Raw genomic sequence first — 12,660 nt, 5'->3', positions numbered from 1 at the left:
AATCTAAAGCATATTGCACAATCCTGCTGTTGAAGTATTTTATCACAAATTCAATTTGCATTTATCTGGCACCTGTAAATTAGGAAAACTTCCCACGGTTCTACATGGTTCTTCCCGTACCAGCCTCCCCGAACAGGCGCCGGAATGTGGTGACTAGGGGCTTTTCATAGTAACTTCATTTGAAGTCTACTTGTGACAATAAGCGTTTTTCATTTTCATTTCAAGAGCATTTGACTCCATCCACATGAAGAAATATTAGGTTAGATGATTTTAAAGAGCATCTTAGTGAAGACCTTAGTGCCTAGGCAGCTGAAGAATGCTGAAACGACTAAAATCAGGGATGCAGTAGAGGCTTCAATTGGAGTCGAGATCTCAGTAGGTTGTACAACTGGAAGAGGTTACTGAGGTGGGGGGTGGGGGGGCAAGACCCATGAAGGGGTTTGAAAACAAAGACTTCAAAATTGAGGCTGTGTCAAATCAGGAAGCCATGTAGGTCAGTAATGGTGATCGATGAGCAGGACTCATTGCAAGGTAGGGTATGGGCAGCATAGTTTTGGATGAGCTCAGGTTTATGTAGAATGAATGATGGGAAGCTGGTCAGATCATTGGAATATTCAAGTCAGGAAGTAATAAAAGCATGAATGAAGATTTCAGCAGCAGATTAACTGAGGCAGGGTGGAGTCTTGTGATGTTACGGAAGTGGAACTAGATGGTTTTACTGATGGCACGGATGTGTGGTTAGGCATTTATCTGAAGCTATAAAGGCTTGAAAGTCCAGTAAATAAGTAAACACTGAATGAGTTCACTGAAAGCTTAATTGCTCTGAATGCTGGAGATCAGAACCATAATGCTTTGACTGTGAGAAAATCCTGCAAACATTGTGGCTCTGGTATCTTCTGCTTCTAGGCTACTTTGAGCATTACAAACGACTATGTGTATTTGTTTACACTATCATTTAAATAGCACAAATATGCATCCGGTGGGATGTAATATCTCAATTGTGCCGGACATCCAAAGTCTGATCACAACAAGTGTGTACATATGTAAAGCTCTTCTAAACCATCTTTACACACAGCAGATAATGAAGAAACAGAAAATGCACATTTTCAAATCTCAGAAAAGGCACCCAAAGAATCGCCGGAGAAAGCATCCCTGTCTATTCCCATTCCCCTGCAGTCATTTAACGCTCCATGGGGCATTAATTGTCCAAGGTGGGAACTTCCACCCCCATCTGGGGAGGACGTCCCACCTTCAAGTGCGATTGGCCAATTGGCTGGCAGTTCTGTAGCCCCACCAGCGCCAGGTTCAAGCAGTGACTACTGCTGGGACTACAGGTGGTGCATGAACAAAAGGAGGTTATATATGCCAAACTTCAAGGGTATCATTGAAGTCTGCGCAGCCAGCCCCAGCAAAGGATCTGGCTTGATAGACCAAATTCATTCTAATTCAAGAGCGGACTATATGGTCAATGGAAGAGTCCTGGGGAAAATTGATGTACAGAGAGATCTGGGAGTTCAGGTCCATTGTACCCTGAAGGTGGCAACGCAGGTTGATAGAGTGGTCAAGAAAGCATGCAGCATGCTTGCCTTCATCGGGCGGGGTATTGAGTACAAGAGTCGGCAGGTCATGTTACAGTTGTATAGGACTTTGGTTAGGCCACATTTGGAATACTGCGTGCAGTTCTGGTCACCACATTACCAGAAGGATGTGGATGCTTTAGAGAGGGTGCAGAAGAGGTTCACCAGGATGTTGCCTGGTATGGAGGGTGCTAGCTATGAAGAAAGGTTGAGTAGATTAGGATTGTTTTCGTTGGAAAGACAGAGGTTGAGGGGGGACCTGATTGAGGTCTACAAAATTATGAGAGGTATGGACAGGGTGGATAGCAACAAGCTTTTTCCAAGAGTGGTGGTGTCAATTACAAGGGGTCACGATTTCAAGGTGAGAGGGGAAAAGTTTAAGGGAGATGTGCGTGGAAAGTTTTTTACGCAGAGGGTGCTGGGTGCCTGGAACGCTTTGCCAGCGGAGGTGGTAGAGGCGGGCATTTAAGATGCATCTGGACAGATATATGAACGGGCGGGGAACAGAGGGAAGTAGATCCTTGGAAAATTGGCAACCGGTTTAGATAAAGGATCTGGACCGGCGCAGGCTGGGAGGGCCGAACGGCCTGTTCCTGTGCTGTAATTTTCTTTGTCTGTTCTTAAATGAAGATGGTGAAAATGGGTTAATGACCTTGAAAGGGGGTGCCTCTGACAGGCACAGAGAACCCCCAAAGGGGAATTTCCACCCCTTGCCTGATGCCAGCCCACACAGCTGCCAGATCACCCACTTGGTGTAGGCTTCCCCCTGCCACAAGTAAATTAGAATCAGGGATGGGATCAGGTTCACCACTTAAGGACCTCAATTGACCCAAGGTTAAGTTGGTCACCTGACATCTCCACCACCTCTTGTAAAATAGTCGGCAGGTCAGGCCGTGCAAATAGGCAGCATGCAGGCCATGCACTACACTTTACGAGCCCGTCTGCCTTCAAACCCTGTACAGGCGGGCAACCTTAAAATTTCACCCAAGGTGATCTTCATAATGTTTTCCACATGCAAAAAATCTATTGAAACAGATAGGTTGCTACCCATAAAAGGAACCATGCTGTTAATTAAAGCAAAGGAACAAACTCATTTAACCTTTTGTCCAAGGGCTATATTAATCTGATCTTTGAACAAGTTATAAGGGGCTGGTTTAGCACAGTGGGCTAAGCAGCTGGCTTGTAATGAAGAACAAGTCCAGCAGCTCGGGTTCAATTTCCGTACCGGCCTCCCCAAACAGGCGCCGGAATGTGGTGACTGGGGGCTTTTCACAGTAATTTCATTGAAGCCTACTCGTGACAATAAGCGATTATTATTAAGGTATGTGAACAAGTTAAATTGCTGAAATGGCCAAATCATTCACCTAACCTGTTTCAGCATCAAATCCCAACCTTTTTGATTCTACTGAAAGCAGTGAGACCTCTAGCTGAATCCCAAGGTCGCGTGTGGACAAAATGCAGCTTCAGAACTGTCATAAGGCCTGATCTAGAGGGAAGCCATTTTTCAGTAAAACTATATTTCTTGACATTACATGGAATTCACTTTCAGGTGAATTCCCAAATGACGCCTTGTGATATTTTTCCTTAAGTGGTGAACCTGATCCCATCCGTGATTCTAATTTACTTGTGTCAGGGGGAAGCCTACACCAAGTGGGTGATCTGGCAGCTGTGTGGGCTGGCATCAGGCAAGGGGTGGAAATTCCCCTTTGGGGGTTCTCTGCATTTCCAAAATATGGCAAAATGCAGCATTCACAATCATTATTCCCTGAAATGGAGTGCAACTTCTAGAGTCTTCACATGGACAGTTATGTGATAATCCAGGAGCTGCTATCAGCAAAGCTATACTTCCTCATTGGTTGCTGTTGAAGCTTCCAACAAATAGTAATTAAATTGAAATCACTGAAGTGGCAACAACTTACCTGTCCACAAAATCCGTAAAACTTTACCCTTGTTGATTGAGATGTAATTGGGTTTTAACGGCATACTAAATTCATAATTACTGTTGAGAAGCCCTCTGAATTTGAAAGGTTTTTTTTGTGGGGAAAATGAGGGAAAAAGTCCACATTTCTAAAATATTTTAAAAAGTTTGTTCATGAAATTTCAACTTTTACTTTAATTCCACATGTATGTCCAAATTATTTAATAAAATTTTATGGAAAAAGGAAAAAAAAAGTTAAGAATCAGGGCATTTTACTTCCTGACTTGCTGTCTATGCGAATTCTTCAATATGATTCCCTGCTTGGTAACATGTCAGTTGCTGGCACCTAGCGATCCCCATGATTCAAATTAATGTTTGCAAATGGGAAACCTGGAACCACAGAGATTGCCAGGTCATTGTGGGGTACTGTAGTAATCCATGGGAGGCAGGAGTTCCGTCACCACACCAATATTTATTTACAATAACGATATTACAGGAGCAGCTACAAACAGTGCTGCTAGCAGTCCAGTCAACTTAAGACTGGCTCACAAAGCCTACACAGGTGATTATATGGGCCCCCTCAATGAGCTATCATTGAGGGAGCTCATACTCCAATTAGCCAATCAATAAAGCCAATTGGAGTTCATTACACCCCTCCCCCCCCCCAATGTCCGAGGCATTCCTGCCAGCTGGCATTCCTCTGAGCTTCTTCCTGCTCCTCATGTCTGGGTCTGCCGGGTCGTTCTCCGAAGTGGGCGGGGTGTACCTTATAGGTGCTCGTCTTTTCCTTGACGACCTCCTTGGAAGTTGTTCGTCCTCCTCCTCGGGGAGAGGTGTCGCGGCGGCCTCGTCGAGTGTGTCCATCTCCGACTCTGATGACTGGATGACGGGGTCTGGAGAAATTGCTCGGGGCTGGGGTGTGGGTATCCTTTCCGTCTGGGCTATCCCAGCTTGAGGTGGTCCTGCTTCGCCTGCCTCCAGGTGTGGTTCCACTGCCCTTATTTGGTCAAGGTGTTTCTTCAGCACCTTACCTCCTATTGAAACCTCATAGGATATGAGCCCTGTTTGGGACTCTACCGTGCCTTTGACCCACGTTGGTCCATTCCCATAATTCTTGACCCAAACCGGTGCCCCCACCTGGAAATGTCTCTGCTGCCGACTATTATCATGCCCCCTGCGTTGGGCCTCCTGTTGTTTCTCCACTTTCCCCGTTAAATTTGGGAAAAGGAGACTCAGCCTCGTTCGCAGCCGCCTTCCCATTAAGAGTTCAGCTGGCGGTATGCCCATTGTGGAATGCGGTGTGGTCCTGTAATCAAACAGCCAGCGGGAGAGCTTTGTGTCTATTGATGCTGCCGGCTGCTTCTTGAGTCCCGCTTTAAGTGTCTGGACCGCTCTCTCTGCCAGGCCGTTGGTTGCTGGATGGTAAGGGGCCGTTTTGTTGTGACGGACTCCATTTTGCTTCAGGAATTTTCCAAATTCCCCACTTGTGAATGCCGTTCCGTTGTCCGACACCAATACCTCCGGCAGTCCATGTGTTGCAAACGAGGCCCTGAGCTTTTCAATTGTCGATGCTGTGCTTGCCGTGTTTACCCGGTGGACGTCCAACCATTTGGAGTGGGCGTCCACTATCACCAAAAACATTGAGCCCATGAAAGGGCCGGCGTGGTCAATATGCAGGTGGGTCCACGGTCTGCCTGGCCATTCCCACGGGTGCAATGGCTCCGCTGGTGGCACTCTTTGCCCCTGTTGGCACTCCTGGCACCGACATACCAAGGCTGCTATGTCTGTGTCCAAACCTGGCCACCAAACGTAGCTTCGAGCTAGCATCTTCATTTTAGATACCCCTGGGTGTCCGTGATGTAACTCAGTTAAGATTGCCTGACGGCCCTGAGCTGGGACGATTACCTGGGCTCCCTATAATAGGATACCGTCTTCTACGGTTATTTGGTCCCTTCTGCTCCAGTATGGGTGCATCTGGGGCTCCACTGATCTTTCCAGTTCCCCTGTTAGCAGTAAATGCTTCATCTTGGCTAAAACTGGGTCTTTTTGCGTCCACAACCGAATATGTTGTGCGTCTACTGGTAGGGTGTCCAAAAAATTTAGAGTCATTACTGTCTCCTCTACTTTTGGTATTTGCGGCGGAGTGTCCGGGAGGGGAAGTCTGCTCAAAGCATCTGCATTTGCTACTCGCGTTCCCGGTCTGTGCTCCAGAACGTATCTATATGCCGCCAGTAGCAACGCCCAGCGTTGGATTCTAGCTGATGCAATCGGGGGTATTGACTTGTCTTCTTTTAATAACCCTAATAACGGCTTATGGTCCGTCACTATGGTGAATTTCCGCCAGTCCTTCCTTCTCGATTTGGACGTACTTCCTCTCAGCCATCGCCAAGGTCTTCGAAGCATAGGATATTGGCCGTTCTTCCCCATTCCTTCCTCTATGGGCTAAGACGGCTCCTACCCCGTAGGGGGATGTATCACAAGTGACCACCAACTCCTTCCTTGGGTCATAATGCTCTAGGACATTTTCGGATGACAGCTGTTCCTTAATGTCCCTAAATGCTCGGTTTTGGCGGGTGGACCATTTCCATTCTTGCCCCTTTTTTAGTAGCTGGTGGAGGGGTTCTAGGATGGACGCCCTATTTTCAATAAATTTTCCATAATAGGTTACCAACCCTAGAAATGATCATAACTCCTGGACCGTGGTGGGAGCTGGGGCTTCTTTTATTGCCCTTACTCTGTCTTCTAATGGATGTAAGCCTGACTCGTCTACTTTATATCCCAGGTATGTCACTTGTGGGGCCAGAAAAACACATTTTTCCCTTTTTAGCCGTACGCCTGCCTTTGCGAAACGCCTGAGCACTTCCTCCAGGTTCCTTAAGTGTTCCCTGTTTGTCCTACCCATGATTAAGACATCATCCAAATAAATCGCCACCTGCGGTAGTCCCTGCAGAATATTTTCCATCGTACGCTGGAATATAGAGCAGGCTGATGACACTCCAAAAGGTAGCCTAGTATAACGAAAAAGGCCCTTCAGGGTGTTGATCGTAGCGAACTTCTGGGAGCCCTTGTCCAGTTTTAACTGCAGGTAGGCGTGGCTCATGTCTAGTTTCGTGAACAAAAGCCCACCTGCCAATTTGGCATATAGGTCGTCTATTTTCAGGATTGGGTATTTGTCCAGCAGTGCGTATTTGTTTACTGTCTGTTTGAAATCTCCACAGAGACGTATCGAGCCATCTGGCTTCAAAATTGGTACCACCGGCGCTGCCCATTCCGAGAATTGTACTGGTCTGATAATGCCGTCGCGCCGTAACCTTTCTATTTCGTCATCTACTTTCTTCCTTAATGCAAAAGGTACCGGCCTGGCCTTACAAAATTTCGGAAGGGCTTCTGGGTCCACGTGCAAAGTTGCTTTGGCGCCTATGATTTCCCCCAAACCTTCCTGGAAGACCTCCAGGTATTGTTGGAGTACTCCACTCAACTGCCCGCTTCCACTCTGGAAAATTTTCATCCAATCTAATTTTAGGTCTTTCAGCCAGTTCCGTCCAATTAAGCTTGGTCCGGAGCCCTCTACTATCGTCAATGGTAATCTGAGCAATTGTTTCTCATATTCCACAGGTACATGAGTCGTGCCTAGAACTTCCAGGGGTTCCCCCGTGTAGGTTGTAATTTTCGTCGATGTTTTTGTTAGGGTTAGTGGCTGGAGTCCATCTTTGATTTTTCTAAATGCTGCCACTCCCATTACTGATACGGCCGCACCCGTGTCTATATATCCATTATTGTCGGCCGCCCGTTCACCCGTGGGGTAATCCTAATGGGTTCTGCTTTCTTCGTTGTAATATTATATAATTGTTCCCCTTTGGAGAAGGATTTGGCGTCTAGGTTGTGTACTTCCCTGCGTCCCCACCTGCTATTCCTCTTTTGCCACCTCCTTCTAGAGTTTCTGTCATTGTTACTCCACTCTGTCTGGTGCCAGAAACGCTCCTTCTCTGTTGGGGGAGCCTCAGCCGGTACTTCTCTCTGTCTCCAGTTAGTCCTGGCAGACTTGGGGGCAGTTCTGGGGTTTTCCTTTTTCCCTCTATTCCTCAGGTTTTTCCTGAGAGCGGCTATCTGGTAGCAGGACCTGTTGTGGTAGTCCCTCTCACAGGTATCTACCTCCATTGGCGTGCCCTGTAGTTCCTGCGCCCCACTTGCTGCCTTTTCTAGGGACAGTGCGAGCTGTAACGCCTGCCTGCAGTCTAGCTCTGTTTCCGCCAACAGGCGTTTCTGTATTGGGAGGTCGTTTATACCACACACTAACCGGTCCCGAAGCATTTCATTTAGCGTCGGGCCGAACTCACATTTTTCCGCCAGCCTTCTCAGGCGGGTCAAGAAATTCGTGACTGACTCCCTGTCTTCCCGCTTCGCTGTTTAGAATCTGTACCTACGCAAAATGAGGGGTGGTTTTGAGTCGTAGTGCTCTTTCACCAATTCCGTTACTTCTTGGAAAGTTTTTGTGTCCGGCGCATCGGGATAAGTCAGATTACGTATAATGGCGAAAGCGGAGGGTCCGCACGCCGACAGCAGGATAAGCCGTCTCCTTTCGTCCGTCAGTATATCATTTGCCCGGAAGAAGTAACACATTCTCTCCACGTACTGGGACCAGTCCTCAACAGCCGGGTCGAATGCCTAACCTCCCAAAAAACGGCATTTTTAAAATGGCAAGGCTTACCCTCCGAGTGCGGCAGCTGGTCTCCGCAAAATTCGTAGTTTACCTCGTCGCCACTGTAGTAATCCACGGGAGGCAGGAGTTCCGTCACCACACCAATATTTATTTACAATAACGATATTACAGGAGCAGCTACAAACAGTGCTGCTAGCAGTCCAGTCAGCTTAAGACTGGCTCACAGAGCCTACACAGGTGATTATATGGGCCCCCTCAATGAGCTATCATTGAGGGAGCTCATACTCCAATTGGCCAACCAATAAAACCAATTGGAGTTCATTACAGGTACGTTTCTTTGGAATCAGCAGTGAGCACCGTTGCTTCACTGCTGACCTTAAAACCCAAGTCACACGAACAGACAATTTAGGAGCATTCATTTAAGATTTCCAGCAAAATTATTTCTGGTCTTCAACACAGTCTACAAAGTGTTAACGATTTAATCCTGTTTCTGGAACTCTCAAATTTGTATGCCAAAATCTTTTCTGGGCATTAGGGAGGAAACGGTCTCATTATTTCTACTGCACAGTGCAAGGTCATTTGTCCCAAGAAGGTGGAGCAACTCTTCATTACGTTAAAAAAAATGCCATTGACAAAGAGCAAACCTTAACGTTTAGTCGAAAAGATTTCTTCGAGGCTGTATTTACTATTGTTTGTTCCAAGTCAGTTCCTGATATATTCATTTATAAATTTGGCAGCATAAGGGCATTTTGGTCCATACAATGTAATTATAATAGTATCTAAAAATATTTACTGCTCGACAGGTATTTAGTTTATCAGTTATTCTCACCTCTTCCTCAGAAAATGACTTTGCTTCGTCACACTGAAGAGCTTGAAAGTGAAGGTCCTTCATAACCAAGTTGCTTTTGGAATTTTTAGATCTCAAGTGTACTTTTACCATGTACCCCTCATCAAATTCCTGTGAAGATAAAAACAGCATTGAATGAGAGCCAACTACATTTTTCTGCGGCCAAAGATTTATTTTGCTGTGTATACACCCCCACAGTGGATCACCGGTCATTATATTTAGCGTGCTTCAATTTTCTTCAGGGGATTTTGAGGCTCAGTCTTCTGAGAAATCCAATGTTTGTTGCACTAAAAATGTGAAATGTTGTACAATTTTAATTAAGTAATATAAATGGCACAGCAAAATGGGAATTCAATTGTCAAAACTTGAATCGTAATTTGAATCAGGTGACTTTGAATCAAAAGTAGTTGGATTGAATACACAGGACAAATATTCACATATATTTCCTCAATCCAATTTAGTCTTGATTTCCTTATTCACGTAAAATTACAAGTTTCAACCCACTGTAATCTGCCATTTAGCTTCAGATGTTATGCTAACAAATTAAAACAGTCAAATAGAATTAAGTTGATTTCAATTTCTTAGGCACAATGGTACAGGTAACCCAAGGTGAGGAAGCTTTGATTGTTGACCAAATAAAAGAATGAACAACCAATAATTTCAAGATCGTCTAACTTGAGCTCACATAAAGCAACGAATATCAATCTGGTGAGAAAGTACAGTTAAAAACAATGCATGAAGATTCAGATCTTGTGTAAACAGACACGCTTCACACATTGCATCTTAATTGATTCCACTTGTCCTCAGTTTAGCAAACTCAATAACATTTGCCAGGTTTCAGCTTTAGTGTTGCACATGGATCAAAGACTTACACAAGTCTCATTAAACACACTAAACCGTCCCCTTATTTCAACTAAATGCAAGATTTCATACTGAAGTAGATGGAATTTTGGCCAGTGATGACCGGCAACAGTAACTCTCCAGAACGTAGAATTGTCATCCTCTCCATCCAGCGAAACATGTACTCCATATTGTGGCTGCAGCACGTACTTTCTATAGAATGTGCTGCAACATGTCACCAAAGCATCTTCAGCAGTACTTCCCAAGCCCATGGCCTCTACCACCCAGTAGGACAAGGGAATGAGAACACACCATCTGAACCTGGACACATTTTCATTTAATTTTAGAGTCCCCAATTATTATTTTTTTCCCATTAAGGGGCAATTTAATGTGGCCAATCCACCTAACCTGCACATCTTTGGGTTGTGGGGGTGAAACCCACGCAGACATGGGGAGAATGTGCAAACTCCAGTGACCCAAGGCCGGGATTTGAACCTAGATCCTCAGCGCCGCAGTCCCAGTGCAAACCGCTGTGCCACATGCCGCCCGTAACTTGGACACATATCACGTTTCTATTATCATCACCTGGTCAAAGTCACAGAACTTCCTACCAAAATGTTTGTAGGACTATCTTAACCGTGTGGACTGCAGTAGTTCAAGTAAGCCCACAACTATCTTCTCAAGGATGACTTTGTTAGCAATATTCATATCCTGACAATAAACATAGAACATAGAACAGTACAGCACAGAACAGGCCCTTCGGCCCTCAATGTTGTGCCGAGCCATGATCACCCCACTCAAACCCACGTATCCATCCTATACCCGTAACCCAACAACCCCCCCCCCCCCCCCCCCCCTTAACCTTACTTTTGTTTTAGGACACAACGGGCAATTTAGCATGGCCAATCCACCTAACCCGCACATCTTTGGACTGTGGGAGGAAACCGGAGCACCCGGAGGAAACCCACGCACCCAGTGAAACCCAGTGAAAGAAATTTCCACATCTGGACTCCCTATTACAAAAAGTTCACTTCCTCCAAAGTGTGTAACAAGGCTATTTATCAGAGCCAATTTGAATATAAATGCAAATAGAAATGGCTTACCCAACTTTAACATTATTCGTTTTGTTCAGCCTCTGTCAACCTGTCACATTGTAGTTAGGGAACAAGCAGGGCAACATCAAAGCAGGCTGGTCAGAAGAGGGCTAGATTAAATTTTAAAATTTCCCGTTTTTGAATTCTCTTGTGGGTCAGGAAGAGCAGGAATGCTTCCTCCCAGCCATACAATAAAGCCTCTGAGCTCCCCAGCCCCAGCAGGGGATATGTGATGAGTATGTTAGCGAAGTGTGCTTTTAGCAGAAACCTTGTCCAGAGTTGAATGCTGCCATGAATATTAGGGTGGCTGAGAATGGTGGCACCATGGGGACCCTCAGTGAGAATAGGGCCTACATTTCTATGCATCATGGAAGCAACATGACAAAGTCAGAAAATTCCAAATGTTGTTCAGTAGAGAGTTGCAATCAACTTTCTTTAGTCAGCATGTTGGCACAGTGGTTAGCACTGCTGCCTCACAGCTCCAGGGACCTGGGTTCAATTCCAGCTTCGGCTGACTGTCTGTGTGGGGTTTGTACTTTGTCCCCGTGTCTGCGTGGGTTTCCTCCGGGTGCTCCGGTTTCCTCCCACAGTCCAAAGATGTGCAGGTTAGGTAGATTGGCCATGCTAAATTGCAGCTTAGTGTCCAAAGGGTTGGGTGGGGTTGCTTGGTTACGGGGATAGGGTGGAGTGCTCTTTCTGGGGGCTGGTGCATACTCGATGGGCCGAATGGCCTCCTTCTGCACTATAAATTCTGTAAATCTGTTTTTCTTAAAATGGGGCACTTAGTTCGGAAAGTGAGGAAGTTATGGGGAAGGATGAAAAAGGGACAATACTGAAAGTGGAGAAATATACATTTAGATCTTGAATTAAGTGAAATATAGTTGATCTCCTTGAAGCCGTACAGCTGATAGATGCAACATTTCCTACATACCTTTTGCCTCCACTCCCAGCCATCGTTGATTTCATCTGAGTGCTTAATAAACAATTTACAGAACTGCTGAAATTGCTGCTCTCCCAGGCAAATGTTTTCATTTTGGTTAAAGTTATGCGCCATCTGCAAATACCAAAAACAAGAAATTAAACCTATTTTAGTAATTTCACAAACAGCACATACGTTGTCACTTTTTAAACTATCAGAAAAGGCAGGGGGGGAGGAATGTGTAAATTTGCTGGAATAGAAACAGAATTTATTTTGCATTCCTAACAATGATTATAAAGTAGAATAAAGGAAACATAGGGAATTGAAGAATTCATCCAATAGAAAGAACACTTGAAATCTTGCATCTCCTTTCAGTTTTCTGGTTTCTTTAGCTCACACAGTCGTAGAGTCCGACAGCACAGAAAAGGCCCTTCGGCCTCTCGCGTTTGCACCCCACTAATTTTTTTTAAAACTAACCCGCATCCGGTGGAAAGATCAGTATGGATGTTTCTTTCTGGGAAGAAAATCAGTCATCTCTCCAGAATCGATGACTGTTCGCTGCACCTGCTTTTTTTGACTTGAAACTGAATAGGGTGATCCAACATAAATGCCTTATCCTAGATTTCCTCTTGCAACTATTTGGATTCAGTGCATTCCCCGGCAGAGCAATATGCTTTTGGATGTTACAAAAAAAACAGCATGGCAATTGTACCAGCCACTTATACCAGCCTGAGCATAATCTTCTGCTTCACAGAATCACAGAATTGTCACGGAGCAGGAAGAGGCCTTTGGTTCGTCGTGTCTG

The 12,660-nt window shown here is 45.4% G+C and overlaps 1 protein-coding gene across 3 annotated transcripts in view; it reads right to left on the bottom strand.

Moving 5' to 3' along the window:
• The window catches only part of atg10 (ATG10 autophagy related 10 homolog (S. cerevisiae)), a 381,846-nt gene that overhangs the window by 291,396 nt on the left and 77,790 nt on the right, over positions 1-12,660 (bottom strand). For all 3 annotated transcript variants that reach the window (XM_038805372.1, XM_038805374.1, XM_038805373.1), the window contains 2 exons: positions 11,868-11,990; positions 8,985-9,113 (listed from right to left, as the gene is read on the bottom strand). In XM_038805372.1, coding sequence (XP_038661300.1) covers positions 8,985-9,113; positions 11,868-11,990 — 252 coding nt within the window. The remainder of the gene's footprint in view (positions 1-8,984; positions 9,114-11,867; positions 11,991-12,660) is intronic.

The sequence above is a fragment of the Scyliorhinus canicula genome, chromosome 8 (assembly GCF_902713615.1).
Source record: "Scyliorhinus canicula chromosome 8, sScyCan1.1, whole genome shotgun sequence".
NCBI lineage: Eukaryota > Metazoa > Chordata > Chondrichthyes > Carcharhiniformes > Scyliorhinidae > Scyliorhinus > Scyliorhinus canicula.
This window is presented reverse-complemented; position numbering and strand designations above follow the sequence as displayed.